General features: G+C 38.5%; 1 protein-coding gene across 1 annotated transcript; it reads right to left on the minus strand.

Moving 5' to 3' along the window:
- Nucleotides 1-2,591: 2,591 nt before the first annotated feature.
- On the minus strand, nucleotides 2,592-23,911 carry LOC106651263. The gene is made up of 6 exons (XM_014369704.2): nucleotides 23,553-23,911; nucleotides 11,346-11,554; nucleotides 11,129-11,264; nucleotides 10,909-11,042; nucleotides 6,472-6,778; nucleotides 2,592-3,255 (listed from the first exon to the last, which is right to left on the minus strand). The coding sequence occupies exons 1-6, from the start codon at nucleotides 23,602-23,604 to the stop codon at nucleotides 3,167-3,169; spliced, it is 927 nt and encodes a 308-aa protein (XP_014225190.1). The 5' UTR covers nucleotides 23,605-23,911; the 3' UTR covers nucleotides 2,592-3,166.
- Nucleotides 23,912-25,069: the final 1,158 nt, after the last annotated feature.

Raw genomic sequence — 25,069 nt, forward strand, 5'->3', positions numbered from 1 at the left:
AAAGCAATCAAAGTCTCATCAGACTCGGGCGCGGGGTTTTTATTCACCTCATGTAGCCATGGCTCGTCCGGGGGCCGCGCGCCGCGTGCCAAATTATCGATTGATCTCTTCGCAGCGCAGCAAAAAATTTCAACGAAAGCTCCGCCTTCGGGAAAATTTTCCTAAGTGCAGCTTCATCTGATATTATATTAATGGGCGCGAGGTCTCGCGCTCAAAGCACCGATCATCGCTCAACATCACTCCAGATATATATACTGCCACTCTGACTTTTCACCCTTCCATCATGCGAGAATACATACCTAACCCACGAGGGTCTTATACACCATGAATTCATCGTACGTAGGATAAATGAGAGGGGCGCCTAGTGCGTGCGAGTATATACTCTCTCTCTGCTGCCTCTTTCAGCGTGAAACTGCTGAGTAATTCGGCTCAACGTACAGTACAACAATAAACTCGGTTGGCGGAAGTTGGCACTTAATCCCGCAAGGACTTGGCAGCGAAGTGACGCGGCCGGATCAAATGTGCGCGCTCGCACGTCTCACTCTGCATCAGGAATTATACAAACCTCCGTGCAATTTGATATCGTAAACAATTTCGGCGGGCGTGTAAATCGTGACGTGACGGAAAGTAGGCTCTCCGCTATCGTGACAAGATCGATGATCGCTGCCCAGCCAGTGGCCGGCTCTACGTGACTTACGACCCTCTTCGCACAAGACGAATTACGCCTCTATGAGTGCGGACTATCAGAAATGAAAAGTTGGGAAAAAATTTCTTGAATCGAGCTTTGTATCGCTTCGGCGCCGAAAAATTTACGAATCCGACCTATATAATAGTGGCAAAAGTTTCACGTACCGAAAGATAAGGGATCTACACAGCCCTTGCAGCTTCTTCTATTTACCCACTCTTAGGTACACAGTGTGCAGCTGCTATCGTTGCAACTCTAGCTTCGACTTGCACGCACACACACATATACACATATACACACACGTGTGAACTCGAGCATTTGAGGAATGAATTTGAATATCGTTAAAAGTTCCTTTTGTGTGTCGTCTTTCTTCCCTTGCGTTGCTCGAAGCTATATACGCAGTGTAGACGAGGTGTATATATCGAGGCGCGCGGCGGCGGCCGCGGAGAGCTTTCCCTTTTATCCGTCCCACGAGAAACAATAACACGTAAGCTCCTTTGTGCGCTCGAGCCCGCAAAACCAACGCGTCGAAGGTGCCAAGTTTCACTGCGAATAAAATAATATAACGTAGGCTAGAAATCGCTTTGCTCTGTTGTTTTTGCAGTGGCTGCCTCTCGCGCGCCTTCATCAGCGAGTCCCCGTGGGGCTCCCGATATACACTATTGTCGAATAACGTCTCAAGTGCACCTCTCATTATATTACCAGAAGATCTCGCGGTAAATGAAAATAGAAGATGCTAACGATGACGGCCTCGAGACCGAAGTTTGCGTCAAAAAGGAATGATCGTTTGAACGCAGCAGCCATGCGAGCTTTGCCATTTCACATTGCGGTATGAAAAAAAAACCGTGTGTTGGGCATATTATTGATTCGCATGCGGCAAAGTGAATGCACGGACTAAAACATGCGATAAAACGAGCAAACATGTTGCAAACGGCTTTGTTTCAACGGCAAACTGAGTGAGCTCAAAAGAATAAATGAGTTTAGTGCTCGAAACTGCTTTAAACTCCACTTGCGCATTATGCGCGGCGCAGTTCTTTTTTTTTGTTTGTAATTCCTCAAATTCTTTCTCCTGTTCGCGAGGACTGTTTGTATGCAAAATAACACAAACGAAGGCAGCGATCTGTAATGCAGCGATCCGTAATGCAGCGAGCCAACGTGGAGGCGATGTATAACGCTCGCAAAGGAGAGCGGCGCACACGGAGTCACGGTGTTGGCCTAGCTCCACGGAAGCTTGTCGAGCATAATTATCTTGTTTCGAGGTGGTCCGATTGCGGTCAATTATGTTTCCGAGTGTAGGTCAGAGGCGGCGGCGGCGGCGGCATCGGCTTCTCTCTGATTCCGACGCGTCCGCGCGACGTCCTTTGAAATTTGTCGATTGCTCAAATGGAACTGACTATACACCCCTTGAGTGCTTGTGCCCCATCAAAGACAGAAGCGATTCACTTACACCGACTATACCATATACCTTGAATTAATAAGTGATGGCACCTCATTTGGTCTGTATGGCCTCCGAGCGAGATGTATATAAAGAGCAACGGCATGTGCTCCACACATATATGGTCTGTATCAATGATGAGCGCTGAAATGAGTTTTGTAACTAACTTGCACAGTTTGTCTTGATTGCCAATGAATTTCAAGACCTTCATCGATGATGGTAATTAATTATATGCTCTGACCATTTGCGTAAAATAAAAATTATCAAGATTCATCTAAGAAATGCTTCATGACATTAATAATTTAAAGATTCATTAAAAATAAATGTGTAAGGTACTCTTTAAAAAATAGAAAGTTGTTTTGAAAAAAAAATTTATTTACATAATACATTGTTATTGAGATTTATATTTATACATTTTTATCTATATTATTGAACACTTATCATCATTTTTTATCGTGTTTATTCTAACGGTTGAAAATAAATTTTCAGAGATTGGTAACTAAACAGTGCCTACTGCAAAAAAATGACAAAATTGTGGAAAAAAAGAATACATTTTTTATCATTTTCAAATGAATTTGGATGTGATAGCTGATTTTACGAATGGTATTTTATAATAAAATTCAGCAATAAAATTGTATACTTTCTTAGTAACTGCCGCTTCAGCCCAAGACTTTTTTTAGTTACAATAGATTGCTTTTTTATAACAAAAAAACTTTATTCATTTATTTAACAATGTATGTAATCTATATGTATAAAACTTAACGTTAATCCTATGCACTTAACTATTATTTACACACTTTCGATACAATTGAATATGCTCACTTATATGTTACATTTGCATACGTAGGTACCATGTATATCGTATTAATAGCTTAGACACATAGAGACACGACCCTATTTTTGGCAAACGAAACATCAACAAAACTGCTGTTTATGTAAGAATATTCTGTATTAGTCGCAATATTTTACCCAAGGACTAAAAGGAAAATGATGGAAATTAGTATCCCTTTTTACAGAAGATTTCAACGAGATCCAAGGAAGCTCGACTATCTCGTATACAAAATGAGTAGCATAAGTCCAAAAATGATGGAGTTGGTTATTGTATGGCATTGATTACATGCGTTCTCAGACCTCACTGTAACATTAAAAAAAAAACACATTTATTTTAAACAAATTATTTATTATTGTTATTAATAATTTCATGATCGAAATGCTTTTTGAGATGGACATGATAAACATCCTGGTTTCTGCAATAACGTTATAATGAAGGAATACAAAGAATATGCAATAAAGGTGAGATATTAGCTCGCAGTATCTGTTTGTGAAATAGGGAGAATATTACTTTCACGTCTTTTAATAATTTTTAAATTTCTCAGTAGAAATTCTTATCATTTTATCGATGTCCATATTAATTACGTTTATTTTATGAATAGTTTTTGGTCAACGAAAATTTTTCGTGGAAATAATAGTATATTACTGCCCTAGGCCGCGAAAAACAGAAAAGTCCCAGAGTAATTAGTGGCCTAGGCTGATAAACACGTACTCTGGGGCTTTCTTTTTTCGCGGCATAGGCCTGTATACTATTTTTCATACACAGTGTCCCGAAAATCGCTCTTTCCGCTTTGCGCAGCGGCAGGGAAGTAGTCACTTTCGGGCCGCTGTTATGAAAAAGAACCATTAGAACTCGACTAAACAGAAGTTTAAAGTTTTTTAACATTGTATGACCGTAATAGTGTCCCTAAAGAAAATGATTTTTATTTTTGTTCCACCCTTCCATTCAGATCCTTTCAGATTATCATTGCTGGATTATTAGAGATGCTTTGACTTATACATTTATTTTTACTTTGCCACTTGCGGAATTTTTATAGATCATGGTACTTGCCATTTAGTCGTGAAGGCTTAAAGTAGTAATATTATGAAATTATAGTAATTTTGAAACCATAAGTTGTTATTGATACGTCATTTAAAATGAGCTCTATTATTGTAACATAATTGTAATAGAAAAATCATCAAAAACAACTCAGTTAAAGACAAGGTAATTTAAAAAATTTTAACAGGTAAATTTTTGTTCATTAGGCTATTACTGATATTGATCATTTCTGCCAAGGTATTTTAGCTCAAGTAAATAAATGTCACGTGGAAAGTAGTATTTGGAAAATATTCTACAAAATTTATAATATTATTCTATCTTAAAAACACCAATTATTGGCAATATTGACAAAAGTTTAAATAATTTATTATAAAAATAGAAAAAAAAACACATTAAAAAAAATAAATAAAATATGGTTCAGAATTAAATAAGATGATAAAACCTGAAAAAACGAGTTTTTCTAATGTTCAAGTTTTATGCTTGTTCAAGTATTTGTAAAACTACCAAGTTCTATTCCATTCTATCGTGATTACTCCAAAACATGCACAGCTCATTGCTCTAAAAACTATTTCAGTTGCTTGATTGAGTATCAAAACTTTCACTAGTTTTTTTCACTATACAATTCACTTAGTTTTTCATTTCAACTCTATGCTACCTACGATTCAAACTCTAAAGATGATAAAAACTTTTTTCTACCTAAAATGAGAGTAAAATTTGAATTATTTGTTTGATTACTGGTTAACATGCACATAAACGTGGTTTTTTGGCACTGGAAAATTAACGACTCAAGCAGAGTTTGAATAGAAAAAATTGCATAAAATTTTATCATAAGGATTATTTTGTCACTTATCCATTATTTTATTATATAGTTTTTATTATATTTTGAGCTTAAAATTTTTTTTCTTCTGCTAGTTACTTTAAAATTTTTAAAATTTTAAATTTTTAAATTTGTTCACGCGCTGTAACTTTTAAAGACAACTACAGTTAATTCACAGTTGCCAACTTATAAGCACTTCTATAAAGCATCAATATTAGTATTAACAAACTGAGCAAAGTAATCGAAACCATAGGTTGAACTGGAATGGTAGTAGCTTGTAGGAAATTACGAATATTATTGTATTATATGCGTCTATTTCATTTCACGATATTTTTTGTTGTCATTTAAATTGCGATTTTTTCTTTATTTTATTTGGCGTAATAGTTAACCACTTCATGAGCCTTGACGGAGCCTTTTGAAAAAAAATTTTATCAGAGTTAAAGAAAATAGAATTAAAAATTTGGCTCTAAGGTTCACTTCATTATGTTCTAAAACTAAAATCTGCATGATTTTATTAATTTCTTTTACAACTGATTATTCTTGAACTCTGCATAAGATTGTTTCAATTCATCTCAATTTCTTGAGTTTCGCACTGACAATTGATTTTCGTCCATAAATTCCTAGTAAAAGTTTCACCTTTTATATAGCATTAGTAAAACGTTTTTTTGACTATTTATCAGCCATTAAATGACTGATGAGTCAGTTTGTCCAATAAAGAGTCGGAAGAAAGTTTCTTTAATGCAAAAAATATTTGATTTTTGCTAAGAACATAATAGATGTTAATAATTTTCCAAATTGAATTTCGTAAATCAAAAAAAATGCGCTATACCTTCGATGGGCACCTGACTTACTTTTTAGTACGATAAACGTAATAACTGAACTTTATGTTTAAATAGTCTGAAACTATTAGCTATGCGTAAAACGATGGGTTTAATTCATTTGATCTAGCAGTACAATGAAGAGATTATAAGTTAAAGGGGCTAAAGAGTTAAAGTTTGCATAGCTAAGAAGACGAGTTTGAGATGGGTGAAACAAGTTTTAGCTTTTCTCTCTTTCTCTCCTCTGGTACAAATCGCCGAGTCGCTTTTGTTAGAGTTTCATTGTACTCCTCTCGGTATACGTAAAGCATTAATTGTCTCAATTTCTGCGCGAAGCAGTGTAAGAAGAGCTTTCTTATATTGACCGAATTTTGGCATAATCCACGGCAAACTATGTTATGAACATTTGTAAGGAGACAGTTGTTGAGAAAAGATTATTTACGAGTAAGACGATATCATTTTGGAGCTACATTCACCTTTTTTTGCATGTCTTGCATTTTTTTTTGCTCAATTGTTATTAATTATTAAAAATTTTCACGAAGTAATGCTAGTATTTCAATTTCACGAAACGCATCGCTTTGATAAGCGAGAGCATCGTGTCCTACCGGATATTATTACAAATGGGAGACATAAGATCATACGTTAATACGTGTGAGTAAAAACAAGGTGGTGTAACTTCGGTGCTGTTGACGGTAAAGTCGTTGGCTGGCACTTTACTTCAACTGTACAGTCGACAGCACCGAAAGTTATGTTGAATAATAGCGAAAATCATATTTCTATGCCTGCAGTTAGTTTCAAATAAGCTATGTATTTTGAATGGAATTGATCAAGACTCAAAATACTCACCACGTTCGGGTATCGGTTCTCGCAAGTTGCTCCCCAGCTGAAGTTCACTCCACTGCTCGTAGACGTCAGCGATCCTGACTACGCATCGCAAATTCAACTGGCCACTAACGTAGTGAAACGTTTGTAGCTGCATGATTAACTGAATACCTTGACGATCAGAAGTTTGCCTCGGTTGCAGTTGTTGCTGATGAGGCTCGTCGATCGTTGAGGATCTACTACTGGATGAGGTGACGCTGCTGCTGTGCTTTTTCCTCGATTTTTCTCGCTTCGTATCAAAAGTCAGAGGTCTGACGTAAGCATCGTTGATCTGCGTCATTACGAATGAAAATAGACAATTTAGAGAGGAGAGTGTAATGCAGAGGCATAAGTAAAAATATTTAAAATTATCAGGGCAACTTTTGGTAGATTCACGCAGTGGCTCGTTCAAATATTAGACGATTTTTCAGCCGCCGCAGCCATTTAAAAAATAACACGAAACATTTTCACGTGCGCACAGGAAATATTTGATTTTTTTTCAGTTTGGCAAAATATTCGAGGACACCGGAACGAGGTGAGATCGATACAGAAAATCGAGACCGAAGAAGCCAAATACCACAAAAACAATTTGGCCCTGCAACAGCGAACGTCGTGTGGCTGTGTTGGTATCGGCTAAACAGTCCGATAAATGTGGCCCGACTTTTCCCACGATACGATCGGCTGCGGATATGAGCTGCATAAAATTTTATGTCGCATAGTATGTAGATTGTAGCCGAAACCATGGCATGTACCCGTGAATAAATAAGCAAGATGGACTGCAAATGTATCGTGTACCATTGGGGGTGAGTCTACTTGGCTTGTCAAAAAGCTATTTTACATAAAAGAATGAAAAAAGAATACAAGGAATTATTTGTACAAATTAATATGAAAATTATTATACCAATTGATATTTGATGTTCTCAAATGAAGTATGCTGTAAGAGGGTTTTGTTGATTCGACGTATAGGGTATTTTGACCAATGATTGACCGCTCTCAACCAGTAAATGACCACTTTTGAAAATGCCATAATTATTCTTTTTCCTTTTTAAATGATAAACACACATAGAAAACAAAATGCACCGTTTGTTAAGTAATTGAATAAAGTCCATATAAATATATTTTCAATTGTTTTTCAAATTATATTTTCTACGATGGTCATTCACTGGTACTCGATCCTAAATAAATAAATAAAAAAAAGCCTCTTTTACCTACAGAAGAAGAAAAATATTTTATCGAAGCAGAAGAATAATAAAAAAGCTGTAGTTTTGAACTACAATATAATGAGGATGAGTTTGAAATCATAAGTTAATCTTATGATATCAATTCAATAGTTTTATATCCTAAAAAATCCGAAAAAATTTACGAATTTTTTTGTTATCGTTTCAAAAATTATTAAATTACTAAAATTTTTTAACGCATTCTCAAAATTACACAAGCACTCTAAAATTTCCTTTTCTGTACATTTCTAAAAAAATTTGAAAAATTTATTTAGAGGGAAGCTTCAAAGAAGGTAGAGAATATTTTTTTCTATCTGACATTATAATAACCTTAAATAATTTCAGAATATTTTGCAACCTGTTTCCAGTTTTTGATACTGTGAAATTGAAGTCAGCACCGAACAATAAGCCGGATGACCTATAAGTACACCTGTACCGATTAATGTTTGAGTACGCAACTAAATACATGCGTATTTGTATTTTACAGACTTTTACTGGAGCCAGGAACACGCGTTGAGAGGAAACAAACGATATAATTTTGATATTTATAAATTGTGATTCACGCTAGCATATACATCGCCCCCGAATACATTTTTGACATTGCGCGTTCGTTTTTGGGTATTGCATGTGCAAGTCTGCAGCACTTGTGCTTCTTATATTAGCAAATATAAACTAGCGCGCAACATGGGGCCTTGGGAAGATTTTCAAGAGGCGAAAATTCCTATTGCAAAAGTTGGCCACACATGATATTCGCTGGATACTTGTGTGTAAGCCCAATCGCAAGTAACAGCTGTCGTGGAAAGCACATTTTTTGCTCGAAAGAGGGCCAGAGGGCGAAAGAGAGCGTGAAAAGTTCGGTCAAATTACGAGAGCAAAGTTGAAATCAGCGTGAGGGATGCAAGCCATAAAGACCCTCTATGTGTAGGTGAGCGGGTCGAGGCTTGCGACGAGAGCGAAAGAAGAGAAGTCGGCAGTCGAAGCGCAGACTAGAAAAAAGGACAAAATCAATGTTGGAAGCCGGAGCAGCTGCTCTAGCTATGACGAAAAAGAAGAAACGATCGGGAAAGTATGCACGGAGCAGCTCGAGATCTCTCGTTTCCGAGATCCAAGGAGGAAATAGAAGTAAAAATGCCTGTAAGAGAATGGCATGAGGTAACAGGGAATAAATTGACACGTTTTTTTCGATGCATGTTGTTGCACGCTTGTCCGTGTACATATAAATAAATAAGGTAATATTAGTGGGACAAGAGAGTCGATAGGGTAAGGAGTAGTTTTTTGTATGAATCAGAATCATTGGCACATTTTGGATGGCTATTCATGTGGGAATGAATGTAACACTAGCCCGGTTTTTAATAAAGAGTTCAAGTGCATATACCTACATATCGTGCGATGTATAAAAAAACTGATATTCAAAATTCAAAGTTTTTCATTTATAAATCTTGATTTGAATAAGATCTTATTCTCATTAAATCTTTTTGAAGTTTATATGTTAATTTATCGATCAAAACTCGAATGAGCAATTTCTACATTACTATTTGAAATTAATCATCAATTGTGCACCATCTTCCACAAAGTTACGTTTTAAAAGTCTCGATTTTGAATTGCGCATTTATAAAAATGTTAGTATTATAGCCAAGTTGATTTTTGCATAATTCAAAAAGTATTAATTTGTACTTTATTTTGTGTAAGTTTCCGATCATTCTACTTTTTTAAGTCAAAGTCATTCATGCAAACTTAACGACAAAGTCAACGTTTTGGATTGCTCAATTATTCACCGTATCGCTGTACTATCGATTCTCAGTAAAATAGTTCAATTATTGAAAATTAAAATACCAATAAAGCTGTGAACTAATTACAATCGTAAGCAAGTTGAATTGCGTGTCTCAACACTTGGAACTATTTTATCACAGCCTTAAGAATGAGTGAGATTCCTAAGAATAGTTATGCTAGCGTTTCTCGTAGCAGCTATCTCAGAAGCTTTGTTTCCGCTTTTGCTGCTTCTGCTGCCGAAGCTAGTGAAATCGAGACGGCATTATTTCACTGTCAAAGTTTCAAGTTACTCACGCTGCAACGTCACGATAACTGCAGTTGGCTAGTTTCTAATTAAGCCAACTCAATTGAAGATAGACTAAAACGACTGAAAAGGAAAAGTGTAATAACCATAAGGCAAATCCTCATGGTTATTACACAAAATAGATTCGATTATAGTAGTCGATATAAATCATTGAAGCTCAAATTGGTGCCTTATCGAGGACTCATATAAAAATTTGAGTTTCAACTGAGCTTCTGCCTTTACTCCGCGTTTTTGGATCTTTTGAAAATTTTTCCTTTGCATCCGAGTCCCGCAACTCCACTTCATTTCGACGAGTGGTTTGTGCAATAGGAATATGTCATGTATATGGTACACATGCAAACATCGCTGCGAGATTTATGCGAGTAAATATATTTTCCGATACGTCACGAAGCTTTTTTCGAATTCTGGCTCTCGCGTTTATGTACGTTCGGCATAGCATCGCGTACATTTATGGGAGTTGCATCGCAATAAATTATAGAATCGAGTGGCTCGAAGACACATAACGTGAACTCCGATACTTCGAGTCGAGTCAGCTCTGCTATGCTCGAGCATCTATGCCAACGGGTATGGACAGAAAATCCTATACTCATAACTTACTTCGTTGTCGGCAAGTTTAACTCCATTCACGAAGTATATTTTTGTATGATATTTTTGTTATTTCTGTTACATTTGTTCAGGTATTGATTGATATTGATTTTGTTCTCAAAGTTTTTCCTTTCAACCATTTTTATAGTACGAACAGTCGTTATTAAAAATGTTTTAATTTTCCTTAATGAACAATGGTTGAAGGGAATAAACTATTTCATTTTCAAATTTAAAATGCAAATCAGTTAAAAAACTGAGCTTTAACTTTCCTTCATGTGAAGCTCTCAAGATTTTGACATTTTTATCACTTTCAAAGTTGTTCAAATAATTTTAATAAATTATGGGTCTGGCGTATGAAAGAAAATTCGTAAATGGCATTTTTTATTTTCGTGTAAAAAATATTAATATTGGTTAATGAAATTTCAAATCAGCCTAAAAAACTTTAGTATTCTTAGAAAAATTGTTATTTTCAAAATTTATATTTTCTACGCGAATTTTCCTTGACTAGCCTTTGCGATAAATTAATATTCATGCTGATTTTATTACCACATCATCGTTGAGTGTAAAAAATATTTGAGCTTGAGGCTTAGATGAAGGCATACTACAATTGGCTCGCAATGTATCTCCGGGCTTATAACGTCTTCGTTCCGAAAGTATCACTGGTTTTCCCTTGGGAATTGCTGAAACATAAAATGGAATCATGGATTAGAAAAAAATTTATATTTTTCATTTTTCAACCAAATAAAAATAGACTGAGCAAACTTACAAACAACAGTGAGGATTTTGGTGCTGGTCGCTGTCGAAAACGTCGGAGCGTCAGTTGTCACCTCGCAGCTGAAATTCCCAGATAGTAGAAAATCTACATTTTTAATCGTCACCTGCCTTTCGTCGGATTTGTTTGACTGAAATATGTTTTTGCAAATAGTAGTCAAAAACGTTGAAAAATGCCATAAGGCCGAGTACATGGAGCATAAATTACTCACGTCAACTTCGATCCAAGTAAAATTGAAAATTTTCGTCTGAGGCCTCTCGTTGGGCGAATACCTGTAGAACTCGTAGGAGCCTCGATAATATTTGAGCGAGTAAAGGGGCGCCTCTTCGAGTTCGTAGTGACATCTCAGGGTGGCTTCGTGGCCTTGTTCCACCGCCTGAGGACTGACTTCGAGCTTGACATTTTTTAAACATTCAACACCTGCAACAAAAGAGGGAAAAAAGAGTGTCATCATTGCTTCGCGGAATGCAAGTCAATTTGGCGTTCCGAAAGCTCAAATGATCCCAGGCGCTTGGATCAAAGGGAGTAATCTGCGAATGTCTTTTGATGATTCGCTCACGAGCGAGTAAATTTGAATCGACGGCGGGGAGGACGGCTCGAAGGGATATCGGCTAGTGCCACTCGCAGTTCTTGGCATCATTCCGTGAAACTAAAAAGAAACTCGGCAGAATGATAATATTATTATATAAAGCCCTGGACTGCAGCATAATCGCATCGTCTGCTTACACAGCCTTTTTTTCTTATTTTGGTCAGCAGATGCGCGCGAGCGGGGCAACGAGAATACGCGAAAAAGACAGACAAAGCTGAAAACTTTTTGCAGTCGGTGCAGCGCTTGAAGCTGGATTCGAGCTGGCTTTCAAAGACGACGCGATGTCACAGTGTAAAGCTTTTTTCGTTGCAGCTTTTTCTTCGCGAGCTAGTTCTCTTTTCTGAGCAGCAGCAGCAGCAGCAACAGCCGCCGCTTGCATACCGCGAGTCGTAATGTTCCGCGGCTCTATTCATTTGGTTTCTTAATTGAGCTCTTTTAAACGCTTGGGTATACATCCGAGCTCTGTAGCACTTCCTTCGAATCATCGTCCCACAGCGAACGGTGCGGAAAATAAGCATAGTGCAAGCGCTTACTCTGCCTCTCTCTGTCTCTTTGCTTCTTTTTAGCTTTAAAAAAGCTGGTTCTCTTTCGAGTAAGAATAATTGCATCAACTCACATTTTATATACAAAATATATTTACATGTTGAAGTAGCGAATAGTTTAAGTCATCTGTTTGCTGAGAAAATAATTCGCCGTTCTAAGACTGCTGAAGCTGCCTATCGTCTTTGTTGGCTGGGCGCAACAAAGTTTTCAAGTGAAATAAGAGCAACAGACTTTTTGAAGTGATACAAATGAATTATTATTTTGTTCAGGATCTACCGGGTTTAAAATTTTATCAGCAATTTTCAAGTTAAACTTCCCTGACAATAAAAATTTAGACTAATTACATATTGTTTTTAGTATAAAAATTAATAAGTATGAAAAACTATTCAGTTTATTAGGGTATCAAAATCCATTGATTCAAATAAAGAGACTCCAATCAGTTTTAGTTCAACGAGTGCTTATATAAAGTTTGCGGATATACAAGAAAAAATAAGATTATTAAGTTGCTTAAGAAAAAAGTCTATGGAAAGTTTTCTTATTATTCTAAAGCGAAGTTAGGTATGTTCAGGTAATGGTTTGTACTCGATTTGTGGTGTTCAGTGGTGCTCCTATTATTAATTTTATGGTGGTTTTATATTTAAGATCTCCTCGAAAGTCATTTTTTGATATAGAACAATGAAAAACTTGCAAAACCGTATACACGTTTTTATGTTTATTATGTTTATCGAATTTTTTATCGATATTTACATCAAAAGTACGGTCGCAAGTTTCGTATGTTAATAATCAAAATATTTCTGCATCTAATAAACATCGGGTTAAAAATTAGAAATAATATTCCTAGAGTTCCCGAATAAATGGAAAACAATGCAATAATTGGCACGTGATAACTGAATACTTTATATCACTTAATTAATTCCATTCATTCTGTGTCAAGCTTTCATTGCATACTTTTTACTTCCACTTCATTGTGTAGTTTTATTGAAATGTACATGAAGAGTTGAACAAGTGGAGCTCAAAAAATTAAGAGGAATCTGGTAATTCCTTCGTTTTTTGACGATGACTTGTTTAACAGCTTGAGATTGTGCTTTTAAAATGTTGCACAACTAATTTTTATACTTTTGTAGGACATAAATGGTTGTAACTTAAATAATCATCGGGTAGGGTTTCAACATTTTTTCTCTCGATTAATTGAAATTTTTCTCTAAAAAAGAGCACACGGTGTATTTTATACGAAGTAAAGAAAATTTTCTAATAAGCTGCACATCATTTCTGTGGAGATTAGGTTTGTAACCAACCCTTTCGTTGTTTCACCGAGCTATCCATTCTCGAGCCACAAAGATGAAAGAGACAAGATTTTCTTCTCCGAGCAGAGTAGTGTACACTACGTGCGAGGAAAAACAATACGAGTAACTTAGAAACCCCATTCGCTTGCGCCGCGTCCTGCTTTCCATTGTAAGTCTAGCGCATGTATATTTGACAATTAACTACTTCCTTGCTTACGCAACGTAGTTGACATGCAATTAAACTTTTTTATTTTAAAAAGTATTAAAGTAACAAAGTACTCCTTTGTTGGGCGTATAATATATGTGGAAGAGGGAGGAAACAAAACAGAATAATGATCCAAAAATCGAAAGGATACACTCGATAATTGCCGCATAAGAAAGCTTCACGACGCAGGCGATTATTCGACATGCTTTTGCTATTATATGCCCGGAAAGCTTTTGTTTGTACTTTACCCCAAGCATACGTGTGTATTTATATATATAAGGCATAGATAGGATGAGGCACAAGCATGTATTTCTCTTCAAATCAACATTGATACAAGAGCCTCAGAGTCTGGTTTATCCAGTGTTCATCAAACATCGTTATTGTAGCCTTGAGCAAACTCGTCCTATATCTAATTCTGAAGCGGATATACCCGACTACTGCTCCCACAGTCCTCAAAGTCTCACTTGATTATAATAAATATATAGGTAACATTTATATCTATTACAAGGCTATGCCGAATCGAAAAGATGACTTGTCAGAGCGGATTTTCCACAGCCTTCCATTATGACTCGATACTTTGATATTTTATTGTGAGTCGATATTTTGAATTTCATTACAATTCGAAAAATGGTAAAATTATTACAAATGTTGTACACACGGATACGTAAAAATATATTATTTATTCCTGTATCTGCATGCTCATCGTGAAAGGCTGAGAGTGCAACGTACGTACAAACGCGAGCTATACCGTAGCTTACTTTAATTAAAAACTTTAAACGAAAATATATTATTTTCGCATACATAGCTATATAAAGCGTATCTATATTTCGGACGTACGTGGCGCGTGTGTGTGCACAAGCCCCGAGATAAAAAAATTGACTTAATTGGTCAGGAGCAGTATAGCATATTACGAATCAAGTAAGCCTGCGCGCGAGTCGATGAATAACTGCAGGACAAACGTTGTGCTTGCGAGGCTCCTACACGTGAAAACGTTAGGACGTTTTTGTTATACACACACACACACTAGAGCGGGAAATTACGGCGGAAAACGCGTGTAACTGTAGTAGCCCTCTCTTCCCGTAGTACACATACACACACACACACACACTCAAACGCCGAGCTCTTCGAATGTATTTACCAATCTATTTTCATTTAGCAGGTATACGCGCGAGCTGCAATTGAATGTTGTCGTATACGCTCGCGCGTTTATACTCTTCATACACAGTTGTGCGTAATAACGAATTTTTCCGTTGTGCAGCGTGCGCAGGCGAGCGTGCAGGTATTCCGCCGTTATCGGGTGAAAAATGTCGGGCTTGTTATGAATAAATGTTTCTCAGCTCGTGTTATTTATGAAATAGAGAGTGTCGCGCCCGCGCGAGTCCTCGGTGCACGGCTGCCAGCGACCTATAGCTGCAGCGGCGACACGCGACACATGCCCGTACAGTGCAGCTATACGCGGCTGAATCTCCGTACGTATGTATATCGGAAATATCTATCGCAATATGTCGGAAGAAAGAGGAGACATAGAATCGCTGAGTTATACTCTCTCGGCTCTGGATGTGTGTCTGTATTATGAGTTGATGCTACTGTGCTGCTGCATACACACTCGAGCGCGTTCATATGTGAATGGCTTATTGAATGAAATGCGAACAATTTCCAGGATGATCGGATGATAAAGCTCATAGCTCTCTCTCTCTCTCCGGGATGTCTGTGTGTATAGGCATGGGAGCTAGCTGAACAATTGGCAATAAGGGCAGCAGGTTGAGGAAGCGCGTATTGATCGTCAATCCGGAAGCAGGTAATATAAAATAGTTGCTGAAAGGTTTATCGATGTCTGCCATTGTACGATATCTATGCCCAGAGAAGAGAGTGAGGAGAGAGAGAGAGAGAAGGAAAACGTTGGCATGATTTTTGCCGATAAAACTGCAGTGTATGATGATGCAATACCATCCCGAAGATTCCACCCAGTTTGCTGAGTTTCAAGAATTGCGCGGGGCCGCAATATCGTGTTTCATTTGAAAGTTCAAAAATGACGATAAATCGTTTTTGATTCGTTCGATCGTTAATAACAGGGCAGCGAACATTGACAACTCGTACCCCCGCCGACTGTTATCGTGTACAGCACGGCGAGGATCTCTGTGTATCATAGCGCACGCGGCGGCGGCGGCCGTTTGATAATGAGAAGCGAGAGCACCGTATAGAACAACTCGTCCAATCTGATGTGGATTAACGCTCGGCATAACACTGAATGTACTATTGGCAAAATAAAGAATAGGACTGAATAGTGAAAAGGATGTGAGCCGATGACCCGATGGGCTACACACATACGCACACACAGACACATTGTGCGCAGGCAAATTTAAAGGCACGTGGTTGTAGCTGTACATGTCGCGGAAAATCAATTTCAACTTGTAATTTCGCGGCTGAATGTGTATGTACACACACCGAGGCAAATAACCGAAAACTGAAACACGTATGTACGCATCGAGTTATGCGTGTTTAAGCGCGACGTAATTATCAATTGCGCAACACTTTATGTGAGAAAAAAAAAACAATTGTAAATTTGAAAATTCGAGAAAAATATTTTCTTTTTTTTCATAATACTAACTTTTATAAAAAAGTTATATTAAAAAATTCGATTTTGTAAGAAATTCCTTCTTATGTAAGCATCAACGATAATCTCCTTCTATACACGAAACTACAGAGTCTAATCAAAACGTGGGGTCTAAGAGAGGGAAAGAACAAAAAAAATTCTATCGTTACTAGCCTGCAAGAACTGCGGTATAAAAAACCACTGAGTGGCTTAACTTTTTTAGTTTGTCATTCTCTGAGAATCCAATTAAAACGGAAAATCGCGTGAAAATCAATACCTACGTTGGATTACACACTATTTTTAGAATACCAAGGTATACGCAATAATCTGGGAATTGAGCAAAAAATGTGTCGCACGATGTTGGTCGCACGTGCTCGTTAGCATTTCGTCGGGTTCGAATGCATCTTGGCCTTTTTAAGCTTGCGCTAAATGCGGCTGATATACTCTGTGGGTTTCATAGAATACTTTGCACTCGCGCACTGACTGTAGGCTTATGTAGAGAAGGTAAAGCTACGAGGACAAGAGCAAATGTGGTCACGCGCTCCTGTAATTTCTTTAGTGTTCATTTAAATGTGCATCCCGTACTTAGCATAGCAATTTATATGGTTGAACGCCATTCCAAATGAGCAACGTTTTTTTCTTTACAATTTTACAATCGTAAAATTAGGCTATTTTAATGTATGGATGAACTTTCAGCCTCGATGAGACTTAGTACCTATGAAAAAAAGGAGTAAAAAATAATAATAACCGTATCAATTAACTTTTTCACGCATTTTGATACTTTTTTCACCGCAAAGAGGGAGGTACAAAGTTTTCGAGTTAATCTCATGATGGATTAGGAAAAATGGCAAAAGCGTATCAGCGAAAAAAAGATCTTCTCTGAAAGGCAATCTTATAGAAAACTGGAGATTTTGCAGAGTGGATAGCGAGTTAATATCTCATTGAGCCGTCATGTTGAAAGGTAGTGAGAGAAAGACAGAAAGAGAAAAATGTTAAAAAAAAATGGCAGTAACATCTCGTAAAGGACTCTAGGACAGAAAACAAAGGAATGAAGAAATCAAACAACCGTCCAAAGGAGATCAAGCCTTAAGTCCGCTGCGCACCTAGTCACTCTTTGTGATATTTTCACGTGACGTAACACAAACTTATTGGCTAAAAATAAGAGGAAATTTTTACTCTTGATTGCCAACTGTAATAACTTCTACTCGTTGTTGTATAACTAAAAAATTTAGTGACTACCTAAAAAAGAGCCGTGAAAAAGATCTGTGGGAAAAATTGCCTTATTTTTAATCTACTAGTAAAAAGAATAGCATGCCCTAAATGTAAAGTATTTATGGGTTTGGATTGTTTGAAAGGTTGTTTTTTTTTTGTTGAATTATATAATCATAAAACATGAATCTCGTAAAAGTAGGTCAAACATAACTGACTTGAACTTGATCATTAATTTATTACACATTTACTTTTGTAAATGAGTTAAGCCAGTGTAAAGAATTCAAATGTTTGAGGCAAACCGTACGCGTTTTTTTAGCAAAATTATAAACCTCGTAAGATCTCAGTTTATTATTTGTTTTGTGCATTAGATTTAACGACGATAAAGAATTATTCATGAACAGTCAAGTTTATTAACGAAGCAGCGACGAGCGAGCACGTGGAGAGTTTTCAAGCTCAATCCGCAAAAACGTCATAATGTATGTACGCTGCGACGTGGAACAAAATAGTTGCTCACGAGAGGGAAAGAGAGAGATAGAGAGAGAGAGAGATGGAGAGAGTGTCCAAGAATTGCGCACGCAGCGAGCGAATGCACAGAGGCCGCACATTGTCACCGTCGGAAAATTCAATGAACTTAATGAACCATCAAGTCTACGGAACTCCATGTGCGCTCGGATAAATGTGAGAAAACTAAAATCAGCGCGAGCGTGTCCTCATATTTTGCTCGAAATACATTATTATGAGCTTGACGTTTTAATCGGGCAAAGTCCGTATCGGGTGATATAAAACTCGGCGTCAATTTTTTTTCTACTGAACGACTATTTTTTCTCTCTCTTTTATTATTTTTTTCTGTACCGAGAAAAAGAGTGAAATTTCTTTACTAAAGACTCGATGTACATATAGCTCGGAACGACCGGGGTGTGAAACGATACGAGCGCGCGCTCGCGAGCAACGTTGTTTGTAATGTAAGTTCACAACTGCGCTCGTAAAAGTTTAGCATCGTCTTTCAACGGCAAAAAAATTGGACGCCGACACGCGCGCCAACTCAACGCCGCCTGCCCTCCAAGTTGATACATAAACTTATAATTTTCCTGAAACGCTAATGAAATTCTTTAAATATTATGTATTTTATAATTAAAAAAAAAAAAAAAAACGGAAGTGCTGATTTTATATGGAATCGTCTACGTAACGCGCGTGTTATATGATGCTATTGAGAAGCAGCGCTAGTTAACAAGATGTATGTCATCAAAGCATTATAAGGTAATGCGATGCGTGCTTTATCATTTTATCAGCTGCGTGTACGTGTTAAAGAGGCCTCGTTGTATCGATTTTATTACCTCCATTGAAATTTTAATGAAAAGATTTACGTTTTCGACGCAACATTTACTATCGCAACGCGCAGAATAAATGACTTTCCAAATGAGGCATAGGAACGATATCAAAATGGAGGGGCCCTTTCGAAGTATTGAACGCGCTAAATGCAGCTTGTTTTTTGTTTCAATTATAAGCATACGGTGCGATGTATCGCAAGTTTAGGCAAAAGAATCTAATACAACTCAAGCAGCGGCTTGTAATAAACAAATTGCTCGGCATCCACGTGTGTCGGCGCGAAAATTGGATTAGATGTCTCGGCACCAAAAACGACACAGCCGAGCGAGAGCGCGTCCCTACTATATAGATATACATAATATATACACGCAGGCCGCTCGCAGCAGCACTCCCGCACTCGGGCGATGGATCATGCCACCGCCGCGCGCTGCACAGCCTCTGTATATTTTCTCATTCGAGTGCGATGTTTGCCCGCATCTCGTCAGCGGCAAACTGCGCGATTTACATAAAACCACGCGGCTTCTTATGAAGCAAACTGTGCCCGCAAGGTGCGCGCCAGCGAAATTTCGGGCTCCGCAAGCACGGGGGATACACACACACACACACACACACACACACACAGCGCACCCAGCACATACACACTTTTGCAGTTTCAAAAGCTTTTGTGCATCTCCCGCACCAGCACCAGCAGGAGCAGCAAGAGCAGCAACATAGTTGAAAAATGAAAGCGGGGAAGACGAATTAACTTTGTTTTTACCGAGTTAATTCCTCGTGCAATGATAATGTCAAGTACGAAATTTGAGGTTCCTTTTTTTTTTGTTGTTGGCCAACTCCACGGATTGGCTGCTGCTATTTATTCGACATTTTGTGCGCGCCTCGTGCGATGGCCGGTGCATATTTATAACTGTATCTGGGCGTCGTTGTAAATTGCATGCGGTAACATATATATCGATCCAGCTCTCGCACGTACTCTCTTGCTCATACAGGTCGAGCATCGACATTTTACTTTCAAATTTTTTGAGCACAATATGATGTTTCGTGTGTCAAAAAGTCGCAAATTTTATGCTTTTTTAGGGGAAATATAATCGTAGACTTTTTCGCATGGGGCGACTAAACCTCTTTTGCATCTTTTAAAATAGTCAACAAAATTTTTCGTCTTTTTATTTTTTTCGATATTATTTTCGATACTACTATTAGATAGTAAATTTTCAATGGTACGAGTTCAATCAGATACGTACCGTGCACATGCGCTTCTAATTATGGCATATGCATTTTGATATCAATTTATTAGTTCAAAATGCCTCGTATTTTTGACATTCATTAGTTTTCATTATTATGCAAGCTCATTAATTAAGCATCTTCAAATATAGAACAGAATTTCAGGTTGAATGCATAAAACTGCTGGTTCAATGTTAAGTGTCAAAAGTTGAGGCGAAACGAGAGTGAACTCCTTTTTTTAACAGAACATTTTTACATTTAATAAAAAGTTGAATTGTGCATGAAAAGTAATCGAGAACTGTTGAAGCTTTACACGAACGAATATAAAAATCAAATAAATTTTTTATCGAGAAACTCTGTACGCTCTCATGCTAGAAATTATTCATCCTAAAAAAGCTTCAACAAAGTTTCTGATGATTTCTAATTCGAACATTCATCAAGGCACTATGCGAGACGACTCACGAACAAAGACAAACAAAGAAAGGGTTGAAGTTTCATTCGATCCATTTTTAGGACTTGGAAAACCGAAGGATGTTGATTAATACCGAAAAAACACACAAACGTTGAAGCGCTTATTATCTTAAGCAGCGTGTCGTCCGCGGCCTGTAGCAGCATTACTCAGCACGCGCAGCAGCAGCGGCTCTTTCCTGCCCGCACTTCCACGGTCATCCGTTCCGTAATATTAATAAACACTCTCGTAGCGAGTTTATGCCTCAAGTATCGAATTGGTTTCTTTGCGAGCGCACCGCTTCGCTGTACGCGCGCGAGCGCACGCAAGCTGGCTAAATTTAAACGAGCCTTCGTTAGTTTCGCGCACACCGAGAGGCTTTATCTGCATTGCTGTTTAAGAATTTTAATTAATGATAAATCTCGGCTTTACTGTTAGTTAAACAAGCAAAAATGCCACGAGCCACGCGGGAAACGGTCGATTAAATTCGCACGTCGTATAATTCGTAAATTAGCCGATCGTAAAATTGCAAATACTAACGATGAAAATATGCACGCCGCTGATGATAAAAGTCGTGAAAGAAAACAGTCTTGATTAATAACGCGCATCACACGCTTACAACGTTAAAAGCACTTGAGAATTAAAGAGAAAAGTTTCGGATGTAGAAGTAGTAAAATTAACGACTCATTCAACAACGCACTCAACGATTTTATACAACTCTATATTCGTAGAGCCTCTCGTTCCTCTTGCAATGACAGTCTCAAACTTCCCGGACGTCCACTTATAATAAAACTTTTGTGGTCTCGTCCTCCATCTCCTCTCTAAACTTTCGAATACTTTTATTATTTCTCTCCGCGGTGCATCATAAATTAGATGGATAGTTTCTCCTCGATGCAGATTTCCTCTCTTTCGGCAGAACCGAGATTCGCTCGCTGTGTGCATATCGAATTGAAATTATTTCGCATTTCTAGGGGAAAACCAAAAATACAAACGCGCGAGAGAAGCGTAATATGCATCGGTGAGCGTTTATCTATGGAAGCGTGAACTCATTAGAGACTTGGGTGAATTCTGCGGTAACAAATTTTAACACGAGTCTTACGTACTTTTAGTTTACTTATTCTATCGTTAAAGCAAACGCATTTACTTTTTTTCAGCTTTTTAATATTAAAGAAAAGAATTTTCATTATTAAGATCCAAGTAGCATTGAAACTGTCGGCCCGGATTTTTAAATCAGTAAAATGTAATCTAGAAAATGTCATAAGTAGGGAAAAAAATAATTAGTCGAGTATAATAATAGAGAAGTAGTACTCGTCAACTCTGAAGAAGCCGTTTTAACTGCTTTTATTCTTCTCTGGCGAGAGAAAATCCGCCGAGCTGCACAATTCAGACGCCGTCGTCGTCGTCGCCGTGTCTCCGAAACATCTTACAAGCTTCATTATTCCGAATGGAGTCGCGAAAACTGCAGGCTGCAATTGTACACGCACCCCTCGGCGGACGTATATAACCCGGGCGTAGGACGAAAGAGAAAGAACGGCGCTTGGCGCGAGTAGTGCCGTTGACAATGGACTTGTTTTATATGGATATATAGCAGCTGCAGCAATAGCAACCCTCCGTGGAAACATCGCGCGAAAGCGAGACAACTTACTTGCATTATAAGCACCGAACGAAAAAAGCTCGAGAGTTTAGATCGTGAGGGGCGACGAGCGGCTATTAATGTCTCGGCTTGCTTAGCGATAAATCGTCGACGACGACATATATTTTGTCTTGGATTGACGCGAAAACGCTTTCTCGAAATCATTACTATTCACTGTTTTCTAAACTCATTTATTGGATCGAAAACGCCAAGTTTAAGAGTAAAGTTTGAAAACTTTCGGCAAAGTCCACAGCGAGAGAAGCTGGGATAAGGTAAGCGATAGCATAGGTTTCTGTGACAAAGTCGTTTTCCATGCACTTGCACTTTGTAAGAGGAGATAATACTATGTGGAACCACAATGCCCCTGCCACGCTACAACTCATTTGAAGATTTTGCAGTAAGCCACTCTGTTGTTGCTACGCTTCTCGCATCGTCTGTTCAGCTCTCTCTCTCTCTCTCTTTCTCTCTATTTGCCTCCCTCACTATACGTATACACGCAGCGAATCACTGTAAGCTCCCGTCTCTAAGCTCACTATTTGCGTCTTTTGCTTTGAAAAATTACACCCGAAGAAGCTCAAAGTCCTCCGCGTGCTCGAAACACGCGCAGAGCCAAATAACTTGCGCAAAGCATTCAAATTTTTTCACCAGCCGACGAAAAGTTGTTCCCGGAAGGAATTCAAAATCATCCTTGGGCACTTTCGGAAAGGCAATCGCAAGACGAGTGCAGCATCGCGCTTCGGTGTAGCTTTCGCTTTCTTGGAGTCTCTCTGAGGCAGCAGTGGAGTATTTGTATGCAGAATGCTCGGAGAAGCGAGGTGTAGCCCACCGAGCAGGAGCAGCAGGAGCAGCAGCAGTAGCAGTGGAACCGCTCGTAAGGAAAGTGGAAAACGTGCGCTACCGAGCTTTAGTAAGCAAGCCACGCGGAAGTCATGAGAGGAAGAGGGGCTAAATTCAAATGAGGTTGTACGTCCACACCTCGAGTTTGTAATCAAGCCCTTCGGCTCTCCCTCTCTCACTCTCTCGTTCTCTCTCTCTCTCGCTATCTCCCCCCGTATCAAAGGCTACAGCCAGGCTTCTCTCAGTTCAGCTCTCGGAATGACGAATGGAGTGGTGGGCTCGCAATTACCCACTATCAAAACGAGCCGCATTTATCATTCCCTTACTTTACTTCTCTACCGTCACACTTTATTCACGTGAAGCGGAAACTAGGAAATTACAGGTGTACTTTCAATCCACCAGTTAATTCGTTTGAAAAATAAATGTGCATGAAAAAGTAAATCTATTATTCTACGAGTTTTAACTTGCGTCTGAATTGAATACTTTCGGAAATTTTTTTATCGAATCGCTCGCATACGATTTTGCGCTTACCTGTAACAACGATGACGATAAATGTAAGCTTGAACCAATCTGAACGATCCATTGCTCCTTGAGTGGCAATCGAATGGATGAGACGCAGATTTTCCAAGCAACCGGTTACTGCTAAACGAATATTTTGTCAAACATCACGTGTGTCAAAACTCAATCACTGCATCGAATAATTCCAAAGGAAGGTCCGTCCGCACTCCGGTAGGTCGCGATCTTATCGATAGCGAGGCCGAAAAAGCTACGCACTGCACATCGCGCGGCGGGGCTTCCACCGATACGCAACGATAATATTTATTTCCCGAAGGCGTGACGTACTATGTATACTCTCCGCTCGTCGGAGAGGGTCGTCGACTCCGTGACGTAGGCAGCGTGAGATGCGGCACAGAACTGGATACTGCTGGGGCCATCCGACGAGCTCGAATCTGCAGCACGAGAGTCGAAATATTGCGCGGTGCAACTCTCGCCTCTCTCTCGGGAGGTGCGGCGGCGGCGGCGCGCATGTGCCACGCGCTGCACACGGTGCACGGCGCAGCAGTGCGAGGCGAGCGCGATATGCCCCCTCCACCAGCGCCACCAGAGCTTCGCTCTACTGTCTGCGCGAATTCGCGATATATATATTTGCATCGAGGAGTTTGCAAGCTCTTTCCGACTTGACACTCCCACCTGGCAAAATATCAACGACACTGTCGACGCATCTATCGCAGATACATGAGTGATTGAACGACAAGCACATAACTGTCGATTCGAATTTATGGCTACACGAAAAAATGTTTGAGCGTTTTTGTCGTTAAAGGTCGTTTACTCGTCCACGCTATAGTTTCTTTTTCGTGTTCCTTTTTGTCGCAAAATTCACCGGCAATTTTGTAAGACGCTGTTTCGCGCTCGAATTCAATCAAGCTCTGCTCTCGATTCTAGACACTTCTTGGCTTCTTCGAATATTTTGAACTTTTTGGCCGGTATTTTTCGTTCCCGACATGACCCAGGCGTGTGATTTCTACATTCCGGAAATACCGAAGAAAGATTCCTTTCACCTTGCTTTGCTGCCGTTGCAACCTGGGCACATAATTAAATATTGTCAAAGCAATATAAAAGCCGTCAAACCTTTTTGACTGTCTTCTCTTTGAGTTCGAATAGATGCACAAAACACAGTCATATATTTTTCTTAGATTCAGATTCTCATTCTTTGTGGCCAGTGACTTCGTTATAATGCTTTATTGTCCTTAGGGTGGCATTATTTTCTACTTTTAAATAACCGAAATTTCCCTCTTGCTCTTCTGCTCATTTGGATATGAATTTTACTCTTGAGCAATTTTCTCGCTATAAAATTCGATTCAGCGCATAATAATTTGAAAAAAAAATATCTCGCATACACGTCTATGTGAATGTATAGGTAATATTTTCAAATTTTTTCGTAATCAGTAAAATATTTTTTCTTTGCAGCAGCTATAAAAATAAATTGAGCAGCATTTTCTTTTTCTTCCACGTTACATAGACGTTATGAATTTTGAGGTGGTGCGCGA

Source organism: Trichogramma pretiosum, unplaced genomic scaffold, assembly GCF_000599845.2.
Source record: "Trichogramma pretiosum strain Unisexual culture from Peru unplaced genomic scaffold, Tpre_2.0 scaffold68, whole genome shotgun sequence".
Classification (NCBI taxonomy): Eukaryota; Metazoa; Arthropoda; class Insecta; order Hymenoptera; family Trichogrammatidae; genus Trichogramma; species Trichogramma pretiosum.